Source organism: Carassius gibelio, chromosome B3, assembly GCF_023724105.1.
Source record: "Carassius gibelio isolate Cgi1373 ecotype wild population from Czech Republic chromosome B3, carGib1.2-hapl.c, whole genome shotgun sequence".
NCBI lineage: Eukaryota > Metazoa > Chordata > Actinopteri > Cypriniformes > Cyprinidae > Carassius > Carassius gibelio.
In genome coordinates, this window is record NC_068398.1 from 22,034,619 (window position 1) to 22,055,335 (window position 20,717).

General features: G+C 38.5%; 1 protein-coding gene across 1 annotated transcript in view; it reads right to left on the reverse strand.

The window, feature by feature from the left end:
* cacna1ia (calcium voltage-gated channel subunit alpha1 Ia) overlaps nucleotides 1–20,717 on the reverse strand; it is a 185,050-nt gene that overhangs the window by 61,959 nt on the left and 102,374 nt on the right. The window contains exons 8-15 of the mRNA XM_052550671.1: nucleotides 20,359–20,518; nucleotides 14,680–15,022; nucleotides 13,765–13,857; nucleotides 6,872–7,191; nucleotides 6,622–6,664; nucleotides 5,218–5,613; nucleotides 1,369–1,520; nucleotides 546–731 (exon numbers count right to left, since the gene is read on the reverse strand). Of these exons, the coding sequence (XP_052406631.1) occupies nucleotides 546–731; nucleotides 1,369–1,520; nucleotides 5,218–5,613; nucleotides 6,622–6,664; nucleotides 6,872–7,191; nucleotides 13,765–13,857; nucleotides 14,680–15,022; nucleotides 20,359–20,518 (1,693 nt within the window). The remainder of the gene's footprint in view (nucleotides 1–545; nucleotides 732–1,368; nucleotides 1,521–5,217; nucleotides 5,614–6,621; nucleotides 6,665–6,871; nucleotides 7,192–13,764; nucleotides 13,858–14,679; nucleotides 15,023–20,358; nucleotides 20,519–20,717) is intronic.

The window sequence follows — 20,717 nt, forward strand, 5'->3', positions numbered from 1 at the left end:
GACCGGTGTGTGACATCAAAGAACCACAAGAGCTTTAGAGGGCAGACGACTCCTTGTGCTTTTGAATCGCTCTCTGGTACTTTGATGTCATCTGTGATCGATCTGTGCAGTGCCACTTCAAAGCCAACGAGACTATGGCCAATGGTTCAACGCGCCAAATGGTTCACCAAATTCGGTCAAAACGTGGATTAAGAAATGAAATGCAAACATGGGTTGTTCGGGGATGAACAGTTCTGATTTGTCTTTATATTTTGGTTGGCAAAATTTAGCAAAACAGACAACACTATGTCTAAAATAACACAATATTAACTTCTTAATGAACAGTTGTATAAGATGAGTATCACATTTGCACTCATGTGATATTGCACTTAGCTTACTGCTCGTGTGATATTTCTTAACTATGTGATGTATATATGAGACACAATCTCAAATGGGCGTTTTGCCCCATATCTTTAAATTTAGGGACATTTTTAGGTTCCATCATGCAGTAAGTTGTTGCCCTGCCTCATATTAATCATCATGCACAAGAGTGAAGCTCAACCTACCTGAATATGAAGATGAAGAGCATTAGTAACATGCAGAAAGTTGCTACGTTGTCCATGGTCTTCATCAGGACCACCAGCTGTCTCCGCAGAGCTGGCATGAACCGTACCAGCTTTATGACCCTCAACAGTCTGAATGTCCTCAGGACGGACAGACCCCCATCAGACTGCCCAATGATCTCACATACACTATACACAAACACACACAAAACTGTTGATTATAATGTAGAATCAATGTCTGTGTCTATATACATTTATATATACATTTATACTGTATATCTATATATGTATGCAGCTTGTGTTGCAAGGGTACAAAAATAGCCTATAACAGAGTAACCTTTACTTGAACACGACATTAAAACTGACATTTTATCTTGCCTTCATCATAACTTTTTGCTACGCAAATGGCCTTTACATATATTTTTAATAGCTTTAAGGTGTTGTCACATTAGTGACATTTCATCAAATTTTCACAGGCAAAAACCATACAGTTTATGCACTCTTGACTTGTCTTGAATCTTAAAACATAATGTTTTGTAGCATAATTATTGTACTAAAAAGCTTGTTTCCCCAATAAATATTTACTCTGTTGTGGTGTCACTTTTTGTAGTTTCTCTATACCAAAATTGTTTGTACCTAACAAATTGTGTACCTGTTTAAAATGTGCTAAAATGTACCTGGTTACCAATGAGACAATGAGTAAAATGCATTTTTGAGTTTTGAGTTATTTCCAGTCAAGCTGTTATTTTATCAAAATATTATGCATTATGAATATGATTATTATTATTATTTTTTTTAGACATTCTACAAACGTGAATGCACTTGCCTGATGATCACAATAATGCCATCAAAGATGTTGTAGGGGTTTCTCAGATATTTAAAGAAGCCAAAGGCAGTCAGCTTGAGGATCATCTCCAGGGTGAACATACTGGTGAACACTATGTTACAAATCTCCAGGACATTAGTCAGTTCATCTGGCTGTAGACACAGAGAGAGAGAGAGAGAGAGACATTGAGGACAAGTGAGAGGTTGAGAAGAATAAAAGAAGAGGTAAATGTGGAGAGGTCATTTCAGATCACTGCATTGCTGTTCAAGAGAGTGTGTGCATTGTTGCATGGACAAGATCAGCTTTTGACAGCAAGCATGAGTTCTTCAGTGAGGCTGTGACCTCCTCATATGATATAAAGGTCAGAGAAAACTGAGTTTAAACCTGAACAATTCCTTGTGGAGAATCAGTTAGAAAAAGATCAGGGGTGATGGGAGTACACTGATAATATATGTGAATTGTAAGTGCTGCATGTCTGCAGCTTATTCTGACCAAGAACTGCCCACTCTGACAGGAAGAATCCGTCTGATTGACAGGTGACAATTTTTTTTAATGCATTGTTTAGACAACACAGAAAGGTGCAGAAAAACATTAAGTCTCTGTGAACGTTTGTACCGAAAACACAGTAAAAACTGCTGTCAATCCAAAAATAATTACTGATAATATAAAAACAAACAAATGCAAAAATTAAAGTTGATTCTGCTTGAGAATATCTGTAGTTATCTACAATAGTTCACTGTAAATTTAGTTATTTTACCGTAATCAAAATGCTGATGCTAACTGCACATTTACATAACATGCAAATATGATGTATAAAATAACTATATATTACACACAGTAATATTTAATGGGGTCGGTTTGATTTTATAATGTTTTTGATTTGATCAAAAATACAGTGATATACAGTAATATTGCGACCTATTATAACTTTTCAAGAAAATTGTTTTCTATTTTAATATAGTGTTTATTCAAATGTAATTATGTGATGGCAAGGCTGAAATTTCTGCAGCTTTTCTCCAAGATCCCATCATTCTGATACAGAATGTGTGACCCGTGATACTTTTTTCTTTTCTTTTCTGGAATCTTAATATAAAGATCAAAATAGCATTTTTTGAAATATTTTTCGCAACATTATAATCGCAAGATAAAATTCTAACTGATTCCAAAATTTTGAATGGTAGTTTCATATTACTACTACAGTAAAAATACAGTATGTACTGTTAACCAAACCTGGTAGCACAGCTTTGTTTCCAGGCAGAATAATAACAACCTATGTGGTCATGTACATAGTAGAAATCCAGCTATTCAGCTTGTAGCTGGTGATTTAAGCCATTTCTGTGTGCACTAAGCATCAGACAGTCGGTGAACAGACTTGTGGGGGGTCCATCGAAGTGTAAGATCTACTGCGCTTAGAAAAGGATCAACAGGCCACCCTGATCTGCTTCAGTCCACGCTGTGTAATCTGACATCACATAAATCCATTACACCTTATCTCAACCGATAGCACTATGTATGTTCAAGCGCGAATTCCAGGGGAGCAAAAGCGAACTCTGATGTAAGAACACTTCCTTCGTTGTCCCTTTTGTTCCTTCTCTCTCTATCCCTTTATTGATCGATATCTCTCCATTGACGAGTTAAAGCCAAGAAAGCACAAATGAAGGACGAATGAAAACCAAACCACAGGCAGCTCCTGGGAGATGCCATTTAGAGAAATTGAATATTGACACAGCAATCAGGAGTAATAATGGCAAAACAATACGGTAAGGAAACACCAATAGCTTCTCCTCCCTCTTTGCATTTTTATCACTCCTTTTTTCTTTGTCCTCCCACAGGCTGTACAGTAAACTGCTCTTAAATCAATCCATCAGTAGATCATCTCATTATCAAACCTATTTGTACAATACGTCAACAATGCTGTAAGTGATTTTTGGTAAACCATGAACAAATTGTCACTACAACCCGACAGATCACTGAAGACTTTTAGGCATTTGCTGCCTGTCAGTCATTTTCAGTGTTCCTCGAGCTGGATTTTGGAGACAGGGGCCAGTCAAATGTTTAACGCTATCTCTGCATCAAAAATTTGGCAACTTACCTACTACATAGTGTGCGAAAGTACACCAACTAAGTGTTGAGCATCCAAAAACATAATACTCATGACAAAGTAGATGACAAATACCCGGATGACCTGCTTGCTTCTTCCACCAGGATATTACACCTATGCATATTTTATAGAACACGCTTTATCAGCTTTTTTAACAGCTAAGGTGTTCAAGATGTTAAATGCAGTACAAATTCGGACAGATTTTAGGAAGAGTCAACCCCCCTTGAACTGAATTGGTTTGGTCCAAAATACCAATCCTTGTAATTGAGTTCAAAATCAAGCATGTTTTAAAGTGACACTTCACCCACTTTACTCACCCTCGTGTTCCAACTTACTTCTGCAGAAAATAAAAGCAGATATTTTCAGAAATATTCCATTGTTTTTGTTTTTTTGTCCATGCAATGAAGGTCAAAAGTTACCAAAACTTCTTCAAAATATCTTCTTTTGTGTTCCACGGAAGAAAGAATGTGATGCATGGCACAGTAAGGAGGCCTTTTCCTGTACACAAATGACTGGACAGCTTATGCACCTAAAGGCACTCCTTAGTGCAATACTCCACTTCCAGTGGAATACTTTACCAATTAATTCCCATTTATTCAGATGAACTGCTTTAAGACATGTTTTTGGAGGGCACTAAATAATGGCATAAATACTAGTAATTTGACAAGCACAAATCTTACTAAATCACGTACATTGCGTGATGCATTTTAATACCTTGCGCAATTCTTCACTGCACGTCTTGCATTAATCCTGACAGTACTATTCTAATGGAAAAAGATGGTTTGCACTGGCACAAGCTGTTAGAAAATTTTGATCCTACATCTGCAGTTCAGTTGCTGGCATTTCAGTATTTTGAAACATCCTCTTGCTGCTTCCTCAGACAATCCCTGCATGATCTTGGCACTCACCTCCCATATCGAAAGAATTTCAGTTGATACACTTCCTGGGAATCAAACCCATGACCATGTCATTGCTAGCAACACGCTCTTCTCTTAGAGCAACAGGAACCTTTAAATGCATTTGTGTGTGGAGAGACTGAACGCATTGACACTTGTTCGATCGACTATTGTGTTTGAGCACACACACACATACAGCCCACACACATGTAAATACCGTGATCTTTCCTAGGCTGGTTAAGAGTCAGGTTAAAACATACTGAGTCACAGCAGATGATGTCATCACACATGATCCGTTTAACCATATAAGACCGAATGGAGCACAAACTCTCACGAGGAAAGTCCTGTTTACATGCGAGCACGTACACAGGGGCTCCTCTGTTTGCTTGCGTAGGCTGCATTTACATGATGTCTCACATGTTAAAAATGCTGCGTAATAGAAGCCTCTTTCTCTCTCTCTCTCTCTGCATCTGTCTCTCTCTGCTTGTTGATATTTTTAGAGCCCAGAGAGATGAGAAAACAGTCCCCACTGCAGACGAGGCAGTGAAGACATGAGGGGGTGGAGGAGGAGAAACATACTGCGAGAGCAAGATAGAGAGAGTGTGCATGAGTAGTAGTAGCTTTCTACATCTTCCAAAGATGATTAACTGCACTTTCATGGCAAGAAAAAATCCAACAAGACTCCAAAGGCCGTTGCACACGCTCTTATTACTTTGAATGGCAGGCCCTGTGTAGACTCTATCAGCACCGCAGAAAGAGCCGGCTATTACAGTAATATATGACATGATGAGGTTGAACACTTCTTCAGTGTGGGTTCATTATGTGAACAGACTGCACTGCGGGTGAAATTACCTGGTTATGGTGCTCGATGCCCATGCTGATTGTATTGATGAGGATGGCGATCATGATCCCTCTGTTGAAGTACTTGCTTTCAACTATACCCCAAAGCTTCACTCGCATTTCATCCCAAACATCTTTACATTTCCCAAAACAGGAGCGTTTCCTCTTTGGCGAGTCCTCGGAGTCATCGTCCCCCTTCTCGTCCAAGCGGTTCTCATCCCTGTCAGTCTCCTCCAGCGCACCCTCCTCTTCCTCCCCATTGGCGGAGTGGCCCGTCGATCCCGCCCCCTCTTTGAGTGACAGGGCGGCAGTACAGTGTGGACACTCCTCTGGGTTTGGGGTGATGGAGAGGGAGATGGCGTTCTCCAGAGGTTGGGAGCTGTGGTCCAACTTGGTATCGTGAATACAGTGAGGCGCTGCGAGACAGATGGAAAAATTCAACATTTCCGTTTGACATTTTCATATAATACAATAAAATTCAGTCAGTTTCTTGGACAACTGCCACGCTGCTGCTTGGGATTGAAATGTCATTGGGCCATAAAAGCAAACACGTGAATGGATTTGTTCTTGTTTTTATTGCAACTTGCTCTTTGCTTTTGTAACTTGCTATTTGGTTCAGAGTCGTGGGGAAGCTACTTTGAAACTTGGCCAGGCTACAAGCTATTTTTTTCTGACACAAAGCAAGCTAAAATACACTAAAGCAACTTAAAAGGGCAATACTGTATAAAATAACGTACTAAAAATAACAAATTAATTCCTAATTTTAGAAACATATTCTTTTGGGGTTAGAATGAATGGACAGTGATGACATCAGACTTTTACAAACAAATTGATACTAAATCAAAGAAAAAAAAATAAAACACTATAATACACTTAAACACTTAAACACTATTATACACTTTAAAACACTTAATTAACAATTAATTTAAAATGCAAATTAATTTAGGATTTACTTAACTACTTAAAATGCTGTGCAGTGAAAAAAAACACTTTCACGTTGTTAAAAAAAACTTTACTTTCCAACATACAGTATAAGCAAGAGAGGGCAGTTTAACATGAATCAATTCAATAAATGTTGAATAAATAAAAATGTTTCATGCCAAATATAAGTGATAGATAAGAGATCAAGACAGAATCAATCAGACTTTCCAATGCTACATTTGAATGAGAGAGGATAGTTTAGGACAAACACATGAATCAGATTTTCAAACATTCTCTCACATTTCTGAATCTGACCAGATCTGATCCCAGCAAATCAGACTTTCTAGCGCAACATATATATGAAAAAGAACAGTGTTTCTCATTATTTTTAATTTTCCCATACTATGAGTGAAAAAGGATAGTTTAGTTTAGTTTAGTTTAGGACGACTGATGTTCTAGACTAAATCATTTTTTTAACACTGTTTAGGCAAACATGGGCAGTTTAGGATGGCTAATTTCTCTAGTACTAATCAACCTTTTCAACATTATATATAAGACAAGAAAGAGCAATTTAGAATGACAGCTTGCTAGTATTTTGAGCTAATGTCAGACTAAAATAAACTTTTGTTTGATTAATTTTCTCCACAGCACTGTTTAGACAAAGCTTTTCTATGACCCAATGCCATTCCTCTGTCTCTAACTCTCTCCTTACTCACTCTGAGTAGAATGGCAGTGGTGTCTTTTGCTGCCATTCACATTAGCTCCTCCCCCTGTTGATCCTGCACCTCCCCTGCCACGCCCCCTCCCTCCTCCAGGGGGAGGGGCTTTGCCACGGAGCATGTAGTAAAGGGCGGCTGAGCGGCGGCGGGCCTTGCGCAGGATGTGGCAGACCAGCTGGAAGAGCTCCTCGTAGCAGTCTCCGGGCTCAGCGAGCGAAGCCAGCGTGCTGGAGGACAGGTAGCGAGCGCGTTGCTCTTGCATCAGCTGGTGCTCTCGCTGTTTGGTCTCCGAAAACTGAGTGGCAATGACCACCAGGCACAGATTAATCATGAAGAAAGATCCAATCTGGAACAGAAAAGAAGAAGTAGCGAGAGAGTTGACTAACTTTCTTCTCTGGATAAAAAAATGCTACAGAAACATTACAGTGCTTTCTTGTAAGCTTCTTTCTGAGAAACAGACACAAAATTAAGTTTTTGTTCAATAACATACCCTCTTTAAGACAGATGCATTTGGATATTCAGTTCAATCTACTGATGGCTCACACTCACAACAGTTATATGCAATAAGCAATAAGTCAAAGTCAATAAGCAGAACTTGTGAATAATTATTGTGTGAAATGGATCCACCAGTTCCACCGAGTAAAACAATCCCCAAGATTCATTTACAATTCAGATATTACTGCTTCTTTTATAAATATTCCAAGGACTGCTAGCAAATATTTTCAATGAATAGCAACATTTTGGCCTTTTTGCCAGACAAAAGTATTGTATGATATTTTGGGAATATAGCATTTGCATTCAGCGGATGTTCTCCAAACTTGCGCTACGGTGATGCGTAGAGACACAGAGGAGACAAACTGTTGAATAAAGTCATTATTTTTGTTTTCTTAATGTACAAAAAGTATTCTCGTCGCTTCATAACATTACTGTTGAACCACTGATGGCAGATGGTCTATCTGACGATGCTTTTCATACTTTTCTGGACCTTGACAGTGTAATTTACTTGGAAAGTCAATGGGACTGTCACAAGCCTCCCGGTTTTCATCCAAAATATCTTAAATTGTGTTACGAAGACGAACAAAGCTTTTACGGGTTTGGAACAACATGGAGGGAAATGATTAATGACAATTTTAATTTTGACTTCATTTTAATTTTTATTTTGGGGCAGAGTATCCCTTTAATACTCCAGTTAGCATTCAGTGTAAAATGACAGGGTTTGAGATAACACATAAATAATGTCTAAATATTCATTTTTGGGTGCACTACACATTTAAAAACATATTTTAGTTAATTTATTTGAGCATTTTGCTGTCATTGCTTTCTTATCCACTAAAGATACATTTTAAGTTAGATTCTGTTACCATAACTCTTGCACTGACGTGTGAAGTCTCAGCTACTTTAAACATCCAGATCTACATGACACCTAAACCCCTTTTAAGCTCTCTAACGCAGCCTGTGCTGCAGTGTTTGGCATAAGCAGCCACCATAGCTGTCTAGATGAGCTGCTATAAACGGACCCTATGTTTGAAAAAGTCAGCTGACGCCCAAACAAGATCCTGTTTTGTTGTGTTTGTGCCTGTATTGCTCTGGCTTTGATATGCTATAATTATCAGACTCTTTCATAGGAGCAAAACCTCTAAATATCTCCTAGTCCTCGCAGAGAAGGGCTAGATCCCTCTGCCAATGTGAAACGGATTAGAATCATGAGCCAATCATTTTAAAGACCGTGAGTGAACCAGTTCCAGACTCAACAGAACAGAACAGAAAGCCATTCATATCACTGGCATTTGTCAACACGCGAATGCACACAGCACTCGCTCTTAGGTCTTAATGAAAGTACAGCCTTGATCCTACATATGTGAAGTAGGGATCAGAGAGGACGGATGAGTCGTGAGGAGGACAGGAGGTGGAGAAATGCACAGAAGTCCAGGTCCTGCCTCCACATCTGCTTGCCTAATTTGGGAGTCTGATGTGTGACTGGACTGCTCCTAATCAACAGTTGGACCACTGTTTGCAGATAGACAATTTCTTTCCTTGCAGTCACCTTTCTGACACACACACACTCGTAATCCTTTCTGTGTCTTTTATATGATTTTTAAAGTGATAGTTCACCCAAAAATTTACTCATCCTCATGCCTGTGCATTATGACTGACTTTCTTCTGTGAAACACAAAAGTGACTTTTTGAAGAAATTTCAGGGCGTTTTTGAATATAATGAAAGAGGACCTCAAAATGACAAAATAAGCAGTATAAAAATGGTTTTGTGTGAAGAATAGATTATAATTTAAATCACTATTCACTAAAAATCTAGTCATTGACTCTAGTTCTCCTATAAAATAAAATTATAAAAACTGAATAAGATAAAAATAAAACTCTTTACACTGATAGCCTTGTGGGCATTGCACCAACATATAGTGCTGTTGGACTTTGGGCGTCCCGAGTCCTGGCTTATGGACCTTTCCCGATCCTGATCCCATCCCTGTCTCTATCTCCCACTTCTCTTCCTGTCATCATACTGTCCTATCATGATAAAAGCCAAAAAAAGCCAAAAATGAATCTTTAAAAATAAACAAATAAATAAAACTACTCAAAACATTGGCACATTTCTGAGAAACCATGTCCATTCATTTATGAATGGATCTTTTTGAATAAAACAACTCAAATCTTTGAAATGATTCACTTTCAGGAATAGTTGGTCTGAATGATCCATTTCAATTGAATCTGATTATTAATGTGGTTAATAAATCTCGATTACTCAATGACTAATACTTAACAGCTCACAAAACTAGAAGATTAGCCATGAAGAACTTATTTGAATTAATGTACTAACTGAAATAAAGAATGGTGCCTCTACTACAGGCAGAAAACTATTATTCTAGATTAAAATTCTATTTTAAAGAAAGAAAGAAATAAGGTTAGACATAAAGTACAGATGGAACAAGGCAGAAGTAGAAAGGGAGAGGTCAAAGGGGTGCTGGTTAGTGAGTATATTTCAGTTCTGTTACAGTTGGATGAAGTATGACAGGTGATGATTTATACTCTCATTTTAAACTGCTCTTACAATCAAAGGGTCTGGCTGCAGGCAGGGTGACCTTAAGACTGCCTGTCCAAAAAAAGAACAGTAGGCAGAACCGCTCATTTCATTATTGTGCCATCACTGTGCAAACGCAGGGAGAACTTTGCCAACATAACATAGACAGTAAAAAAAAAAAAAAAAAAAATGATTCCCATGTCATCAGCTCATAATTCATATCCATCAGTAAATCCCAAAGCAATCCAAAAATTAGCAAGATTTGTTAATATGTTGTTGCCTGTAATCAGAGACAATGTGTTTAACCTAATTATTTGAGATCCCTCTGCACATGTGTACTGATCCATCAGAGAACAGCTGAAGAGGAAAAACTGGGCACAGAGAAGGCGAGCCTGAATTAATTGCTCCGATGTTCAATAGAAGTGAAAGGAAGTGAATAGAGGTGCATCGGCGGGGTGTGGGCTGTGTCGGCACACTATGGCCCTCTCTCTACAGGTAGTGATGGCTGGCTGTGTGGTTGCCTGGTTACAGACAGAGCAGGGCGTCTAAGAAGTAATAAAAGTGCTGAGGGACACACTCGCATAAACCTGCACACACATACAGTGAAAAGACACATCTCACTCCACTCAAACACTGCAGGACACGCAGGGATTTGACTGATTCCAGCTGTGAAAGGGGCACCAGAGAGTATCAGAAACCACAGATGACTAACAGTTTCATAACGCTTAATCACATTTGACTGACTTTGAAAGAATACATCTGTTTATTTTTTAAAGAGGATAGACAGAAGTGCAAAAAGTGAACTCAAGACCTCGTTTCTACTTGTTGACCTTGTTACTACTATCCTATCAGAATAAAGACAAGCTTCTAGACCAGCCCAGAAGTAAGCATCACCTTGGTTCCCTTGACAAAAAGATTAAGTTCAATCACCAGAGGTAAAAAGCTAAAGGTAAGCTATAAACACATTAGACCAAATTCAAAGTTGAAGTCAAAATGTTTAAAAATAAAACTCTAATAACTAAAGACAGCTCTCTCAATCTACAAGTTTGAGAAGCATGTGCAAGTGAAAGTACTATGCAAACAAAACAAGTCTGTGCAAGTCTGCGCAAGAACTGTGGTAAATCATGAGGGCGAGTACACAGCCGAATCAATTGCGCTGCACCTATTGATTTCTGTCACTTCCTGTTTTTTTAGGCAACACAATACGGATGATGACTAATCTAAATGATGTCTCAGTCCTGAGAGACTCTTTATACTTCAGTCAGTGCCACATTCCACCAGTCGGCGTTCTGCTGGTGCATGCTGGGAAGGATCACATGACAGCTTCACAGGGAGCATGTGTCGGGGTAGCAGGGTCTCTGTCAGGAAGTGTGAGACTGCAGAGATGGCGGCAGGGGTCCGCTAGTCTGATGGGCTCTAATTAACTGCTAATGCTTTCACTCCGCTGACCTACACAGGATTAGGCCCTGTCATTAGCTACAGACACACACCCACATCTCCCTATACTTGCCACTTGTTGGGCTAAAATGGATTTCGGCATCTCCAGCAGAGCCATCAGCTGTTTGTACAAAGGACATGGGAAAGGTAAAGAAAAGCACAAATAGCTACAACAAATATCAGCAGGCCGCTCTACTATCTGACCAGCAGATCTCATTCCTAAATCCATTCCCTTCCTCTTTTATTCCTTTAGTCTCCTGCTGTCTTTCATTCTCAGATCCTTTTCCTCCTTATCCTCGGGTTATTTCTTTCAGCTCTCTCTCTCTTCTTTAATCTTGGGAGGAGACATTATCCGAAGCACATCTCACTGCGGGGCTGTCTCGTTCGCTGCTGTTCCTACCATTCAACAGAGAGGGCTGGTGTGGAGCTGGACCTGGCTCCATCATGGCATCGTTAAACATTCAGCCGAAACAAAGATAAATTCATTTTAAAATGCCCAGCTATTGATTCTTCACTTATTGATCTCTGTCGACAACTAAATGCGCTGTTTAGCTAATATCTGCATCTCTGAAGCCCTCAGGGCATCAACAGGAGTTCTTCAGATTCAGTTCAGTTCAGTCTGTCAATAAAAGCTGGGTCTGGACACATCTCTAAGGAATAACAGTAGTGATTTTTTTCAAGACTTTAAACTTCACTTGCAATGCACCTGATAAGCTTCTATTAGACGTTACGTGGCCTTGCAATAAAAAGACTTTATTAAATTTGGGCTTACAGATGTCTTGTTTTAGAAGAAAAATTAAACAATTAGAAGTATCAATGCACAATATACCAGTACCACAGTGGTTATCAGGGGATATTAATAGTGATTTTATAGATTTCTTTAACCTCAATATGAGTGTCTGTTTTTCCATCTGTTCATTATAATGTTGTCATGCCTAATTTTACTCTAAATTTACATTTAAAATGATTGATTTTTCTTTTTTTTATTTATGTTTTCATTTCTACTTAAAATAATAGAGAATTTTAATATCAGCTATTAATCAGCTAACAGCCAAAACATGAAAATAGTTATCGGTATAAGTCTTATCGGTATGGGCCGGGATATTAAAAGGGTCATGAACTGCCTTTATTTAAAAATAAATGCTGTTCTCTGAGGTCTACTTATGTTGTTATCAAAATTAGTTTGAAACACAAATTTATGTCTTGCAGCATTACTGCAAGATCCAATTTAGTCGGCACAGCATTGTCTTTTACGTAGTTTGACTCTTTCAGCAAATCCTGCTTGGAACTGTGTTTTTTTTTTTTGGTAAACAAATCTGCAATAAAATGAATAGAACAAAAAACAAGTTCTTTCTGACGTGGTCTAAACCTCCATAGAAAACTCATTCACTCTTTCCTAAAATGGTATCAGAAGGAAGGTAATGCAACGACTGTTTTTCCAGATCTTAGCACTGCACAGCATCTAATTGTCTTTCCAGTCATCTTTATCGTTTGGTTTCTGCATAGACCACTTAGATCACCTCTCATTATTTACACTACACGCACAAATCGATGGGCGGGGCTAAACAAGCAGTGATGCAGAAGCAGGCCTTGATTTTCTTCTGATTGTGTTTAGACACACTGTTACATCAAAGTGGTACGTTCCACAACCAGATGTTTTGGCAGATTTGCTTTTAGACTAACGAGAAAGTAAGGATGTTTTGACAGTACAATTACCTATTATATGTCAAAAGATAAAGGGAACTGACCCTCCGCAAAAACCTGCCCTCCTTAGTTACTGTTGCTATGTCCGACCTACCATGGTTTACTCACAGTACACCATGTTCAGAAGCAGGTTACTTCTGGTATGAAACAAGGTCTCAGCTTTGGTAATTTTTTCAGAAATTCAAATAATAAATACCATTTTGTGGCTCTTTAATGTATTGTGACAGTTTTCTGTAGCACCTCGGTTCAAGCGGCATGTGAACCCATCTAATATTCATTTAAAGCACAAAATAAACATGAATAAACTTCAGAATGTATTTTGTTTCAACCACAGAAGGACAAAAATACACACAATTTCTTTAATTTAAGTCCACCAAAGTTAATCTACTCTCCTGTCTAATTTGTTTATAGGACAAAATGGCCATTCTGCATTATGATTGGTCAGACTGCCTGTCATGACTCCTTTAATATCAGTGCATCCCTAATTAGTAAGCTTTGTGCTAAAAGTGTCATTGTTGTGATGGGTTAAGCTGTGTTTTTGTGTCATGGGGAAAGACATGACCTTTTTGTTCTTACCAGTGAGACCAAACATCTAGTTCACCCTCTGGTTCTGTTAAAGGTCACCAAACTTCAGGTCCTCCCAGATTACATACTGTATGCCTTATAAAACCACAGACTACAAGTTCTCAATAATTAGGACAAATGCTTTATCTCCGAACACATGTATGGCGAGGCATAAAAACTTACAATGATGAGGAATATGAAGTAGATGAAGTTGTAGAAGGAATGAGCGTCCATGACGTAGTACATGATCTCCACCCAGCCCTCCAGCGTGATCACCTGCACAAACCAGACCACAATCAAGCTCTTTATGCACCTGGGAAAGATCCGTCTCAGATGATCCATCACAAGTCATCGGTTGAGACAAATGCTGTTTACGATGAAGTAACGTGTGTCTGCTATTTGTAATCAGATTTCGAGGGGGGAATACATAAAATGTATATTTTTATAAGATTTAGAAGCATTCAGAAAACAAGAAATCTTTAGCATTTATAATGAAATGTATACAAGCATATCTACACAAGCACAATAAATATGTATAACAATATATATATCTAAAAAAAAAAAAATATATATATATATATATATATATATATATATATATATATATATATATATATATATGTACATACACACTTCTCTATTGCTCTGTTTTGGATTTCATTCCTTCTGTAGCTTTTGTACTAATCTAGCTCGTACTAAAACTGCAGACAATGTCAGTTTGCTTTGGGTGAACACTTTGCTAAGTAAATAAATAAATGTAAATGCTTAAAACTATCTGCCAGTGGGTAAGAAAAATTCGAATTAATTCAAAGTGAAAACAAGCTGATTTTTCTTCCCCCATTTGCAAATAATTTATTTAAACCTTTGTTTTACCACAGTGGATGACTGACAGATGTGTAGGCGGCCCTTCGCTGTTGTCCAAGACGCATCAGGATGGATTAGCATTTGCAACACACTACACATGCAATGCTGTCACGAGGATTTGTGCTTTGAAACAAAATGCTTTGAATCGCATTTACACCTGTAGTAAGCACTGTTGATTTATGATCAGAAACAAATGTGTAATTTCATCAAATACCACTTGACACAATCTCTAACCTGAAATATGACGATCCATGCATAACCTATGTTGTCAAAATTGATGGCTCCTTTATGTGGGTTGGTGTGTCCTGTATGACAGCGGGTGTAGTACTGGTTCCAGTTCACACAGAGCCCCATGGCGGAGGCACTACCGTTGACCAGTGGCTCCGCGCTCAGGCCAAGGGCCTGGCGGTGCAGTGCATCATCTTTATCTAGGCAGCACTCCCGTCCGCCTTCTCTCCGGGTGGGCACATCCCTGCAGGACATGATGCCGTTATCCTGAGCCAGCGAGCAGATGAAGGGCCGCTCGTCATCCTCCTCGGGCCGATAATATGGGGCGGGGAGGGTGATGCCAGATGTGCTGAAGACAAAGACGGAAGGAGAAGTCAAGGTTTTTGAAAATGTCAATGTTAAGAAGTGAACAAAATGAATGTGCATTGAAAGAAAATGTATTTTTATTAATTAAAGTTGTGGTCAAAATTGTACATACACTTTGCAGTATCTGTATCAGTAATTATTTTACCAAAACAAGAGGGATCATACAAAATGCATGCAATCGTTTATCTAGTAATGACCAGAATAAGATAGTCCACAAAAGAAAATAATAGTTGAATTTATAAAAATGACCCTGTTCAAAAGTTTATATTCGCTCGATTCTGAATAGTGTTTTGTTATCGTAATGATCCACAGTTTGTTTTGCATATTTGAACCCTTTCCAACAGAGACTGTGTGATTTTGAGAGCCATCGTTTCACACTGTGGGGACTCATTTGCAACTACAGTATTACAAAAAGTTCAAACGCTCAGCGATGCTCCAGAAGGAAACACTAAGAGAACAGAGGTGTTTTTTATTTTCTTTGCCTAAATATCATATTTTTTGTACACTCCCAGAATTAAATCCATATTTCACATGAACAAAATGTTGTGAGGCCTGTGCCTATAAGAAAAATAATATATAAAAATAATAATAATTGAATAATTTTCAATCTATTAAAGTGTTCTTACAGCACAGTTGAAACATCTCTGCAGTCCTAAAGAGATCTGAGCAGTAACCAGAGTAGATTCATTCTGTAACGGACCAACTGAGCGTCTGTAGTGTGTGTGTACATCTGTGTAAAGCCCATTTATCCGTGAGTGACCCATTGAGGGCAGCCTGCCCCTTAATCACAGTGTTTCACTGCCCAGAAATAGCTGTTTCCATCAGCCACTCACCCTCTCATACACATAACAGGGTCAAAATGACTATTTACACTACCTTTCCCCCTCTCTCGCTCCTTTTTTCTCCCTTTCCTTATTTCTCTCACAGATAAATGTATACGCAAATAAGAACCAACACACAATGCCATTAGTACAAGCAAGCCACACTGACCAATCAATGTCGCTTTGTGGTCTAGACAGTTAATCTAAATGTGCACATGCACAAAGCTCCCATGACAGCCATGTTGGAGGTATTGGGCACCAAGAAAGGATTGGTTCATCATCCCCAGGGTGTAATTCTCCCCATTTGGACAGAGGACTCCTCCACAGACTCGCAGCTCGATAAAAGGCCAAGAATGTTTCTGCTGTCGCGGAGGACATTTTTCCTTTGCCCTTCAACAACACGACATCCAGAAGATCTGAGCCATTCGATAGCAGTAACGAGCAATGGCATATCAGGCTACACCAGAAAAAGCAATTTGTCTAGGCAGACCGCCGTGGTGACACTCGTGCGAGGATATGCATGTGCACATTTCCAACGCACAAAATGAATCAATATATGTGATATGGCAAATTGAGCCAATGCATCAAACCTTCGCAGATTCCCCCGTGGGCTTTGTGTGGCACACACTGAGATCTCTCCTGTAAAAGTCAGTCTGTATTTCCAACACGAAAATCAAGCTGGACCACGTGGCACTGCTTTTCTTCAAGAGCTCAGCAGTATGGCGACAACTGGTGGGGAGGGGGCAGAGAATCAGTAAGTCTGTCAGGGCTCTGCAAGGAGTGCTGGAGTGTGAATAATGTTTGTGCCAATGCCAGGGCTCGGGCACAGCGTGGCAGCGCACTGAGAAGCACAGCCCAGCGTGGCACACCGCTAACACCCCACTGTGGCACAAAATGACATTCCACTGCCAATAAGACTGCTCTCGCACATGGAGATAATTGACCAATGACTGACAAGCTGTTTGTGGTTCGTCGCAGGTGGCCGGATGTTAAGGAATAAAGCATAAAACGAGCCCCAAAGAGAAGTGTGACTTTGAGGGTTGACTTTTTAAAGAATATCTTCCACTTGTGCAATTCAAACCCAGTGCTGGGCAGTAACGCGTTACTGTATTTTATTACTTTATTAGTAATAGAGCAATTTAACGTGTTATAGTTTTCTAGGTAACACTTTAGAATAAGGTTCCATTAGTTAATGTTAGTTAATTTATTAATTAACATGAACAAACAATGAATAATACATTTACCGGTATTACTGTATTTATTCATATTCGTTAATGTTAGTTAATGAAAATACAGTTATTCATTGTTAGTTCATGGTAATTCACAGTGCATTAACTAATGTTAACAAGCACAACTTTTGATTTAAATAATGCATTAGTAAATGTTGAACTTAACATGAACTAAGATTAATAAATGCTGTAGAAGGATTGTTCTTGCTTAGTTCATGTTAACCAAAGTAGTTAACTAACATTAACTAATGGAACCTTATTGTAAAGTGTTACCGTTTTCTAAATAGTAATTAGAGTATAGTTACAATCCAAGGTCTCTATACGTTACTGCCGCGTTACATCGGTGACAGAATGCAGCGTTTTATAATCTAGAGATAGTAAAAAGGATGTAGCTCATGCACTGTCGAGTCTTGTGTATTCAGTTGATTACAGGTTTCTCGCAAAATAGAAATATTTAAACATAAAATATCTGAAAAATAAATTGTAAATGTAAATGTAAATCTATTGCACAAAAGCAACATGAACTTATATCAAATAAAAACGATGTAAACGGTGCAAGCGTATGAAGTTTCAAATTAGGCTATAACACGTGTTTGCAGTGCTGAAATTAATTGCGTGTTCACGAATCCTCGCTTTATAACACACGAATTGTAGACATTATGAAAGATTCATTATGTATATATCTATTGCGTTATAACAGAGATTTGCGAGATTGTGGTGAACTGAGATGTCTTTCAGAGATTATAAATGCAGCACTCTATGCTGGTATTCTGCCATGCCAAACCATATATTCAGCAGCCGCTTGCTTTAGTTAAAAATAACAGTGCTCTGTGAATGTTGATGCTTTAATAACAAATATTTATCGGGAGCGTGTATGTTGGGATTTCATCAGTTTCATGGAGGAAAAAGTAATGTAACTAGTAATGTACCTAGTTACTAATTACTTTAGAAATAAAGTAATCAGAACAGTGACATGATTACTTTTTGTTAAAATGGTGTATGGCTTAAGTTAACAAAATTGCTAATAGCAGCTTTAAGTATGTTTCTTTGGTACGCTTGTATGTAAAACTTTGAACCAATACATTTTGACAGTATTAAAGTTTCAATGTTCGAAGAGTGTTTGAGCAGCCAACTGTTGCAATGGTTACATTGTCTTGGTTACGCAACCTCTGAAACCAGTGAAAATACGTGTTCCGACTAACTTGTGATCTAACATTCACAGTTATTTATGTCTGCAAATGCTAAAGAAATTTCTCAAATAAAGAGACACGCCTTATACGCTAAACTAAACTATAACTGTGTAGCATTTGTTCTTTCAAACCCTATAAAAACATTTTAAGTAATTCATCCCCACCAAAAGAAAAGGAAGGATTACATTTTAAGAAGACTGTAAGAGAATGTACGAAGCAGAAGAAAACCAGGCGCTCTCTCAGGAGACTATGATAGGCTCTCCTTTCAAGACACTACATCATGTTTTGACTATAGTGCCAGCTTCTAAATATACTCGCTGCAAGACAATAAACGACAATCAGGCCTCAGCTGACGTTTAAACTTAGACACGCACTTCTTTATCCCACACACACGTGTACAAACAAACGCACAGTGAGTCTCGCACGCTGCCATGCACCGTGAGTCCTTTCAAATCCAATCACACAGCAATGAGAGGCAGGCAGACCAGGGTTGGCACGGTAACCTCAGGCAGACACCCACTCATGAATATGGACGCCAATCTGAGTTTTAATCAACTGGAGCCATAGACTGGGTGGAACCACATTTGCATTTTAGTGGCAGGTAGACAGTAAAAACAAGGAGATGAGAGGAGAGATTAAACAGAAGGATACGAGTGAGAAGATGAGTGAAAGTAAGACCAGTTTACATCTTAAAAACAAACATTTTGAGAATATACAACAAGGATACAATTTTTGCCAATATCCGATATGCTGCTATTTTTCAAATCAGTTTTGTAGATGCGATACCAATGTATATTTCCTTTTTTGGTTTTGTTTTGAAACAATGCCAAGTCTCTCCTGTGCAAAAATTATATAATTTTTTATATTAATTAGTATATATATATATATAATACACATACAGACAAATTATAGGTCACAGGAGGGGATGCTCCCAATATTTAAGCTAAACATCATCAAAACAAACCACTGTCCACTGTTATTTTTTACAGAAAAGAACGCATAATCATGACTTTATAAGTTGGAAATAGGACGTTTTTGATAGCACGTGAAGCTCTCTCATACAACACAGTGGAGTGAATCATTTTGTTAACTTTGTGGTTTATTATTTTGGGTCGTATGGGATGCGGTAACACACGGCCCTCTCACAATATATTGCTTTAAAGATCAATTGCTTTTGCTGCTCAGAAATATTCACGCAATCATGCAGCACGTACCAGAAGATCTGTGCTCCGGTGCAGTTAGCGCTCACACTCACTGATCTATATATAACTGAACCGCACTCTTGCCCACCTCTTCCAACCGAGCAAGGGACTGCTAAATCTTACAATAACACTAGTCAAACGAATCAGGCTTTCGAATCCAGCACGGTTAAGACACTCTGCTGCGATGGGTCTCTAATAGGAAGGTGCCTGTTATAATGTTATGATCAATGCTCTGGACTCTGCTGTAAAAAGCACCTTATTTGTTTAAAATGTTCGCAAACCAAATGTTATTACATCTCTGCTGTATTCCCCAGAAAAATGCAATGAAAAATGACCTTTAAATCAAAGCAGACTTGTGATTTTATTATATCAATTACTGCTTTATGTATTCACAACACAAGTATCTGAAATGCTATTTTGTGAATTTAACTTTCATTTTATGGCTTCATTTAAGTACAAGCTAGCACATTTTGAGCACATGTGAGTTATTTGTCTTATTGGCAAGGCATATCGGCATAAATTTCTTTACATCATAAATTTTTTACATCAGCTGATGCCAGTGTTTACATTTTAAAAGTTTATCGGCTATAATATCCATAGGTTACATCAAGTATCCCTTCTTCGGGAGAAAGGACATTTGAAATACAAGTCCAATCCAATGACGGACTGATCAGGCACTCCGAGATGCATCTTTCAGAAGACCGGCCTCCTAAATTCAATCTCTTTATCCTTGTAAACCTAAACTGAGATCCAAATAAACTCACATTTTAGATTCGTTGCTTTTGTCTTCAATTAAATGTGAGCTGAAAACATTCAGTACATTCAGTCTTTTATCTCTCTCACTCCCTTTAGTTCACCAGCCCTCCTCTTTACTCACAGGGTGAAGTTCTCCTCTGGGTAACAGCGATTTCTTAATAGTCCAGCCCACAGCTGCACGCCAATGATACCAAAAATGAAGAAGACAAAAAAACAGAGCAGAAGCACATTTCCCAGCATGGGCAGAGTGTCCAGCAGCAGGTTCACCAGGATACGCATACCTACACAAACACAGGAACACAGAAAAAAGATTATCATGCGAAAGAATAATGTGCACGGAGATATTCATTATAAAAACAACAACAACAACATCAACAAAAAACTAGACGTTTTAATATCCTTTCGTGAAATGTAATAACTTTTTTCTACCTCTGACTCAACTTACTACTATTATTAAGCAAATCTCAGTGCATAAAATCA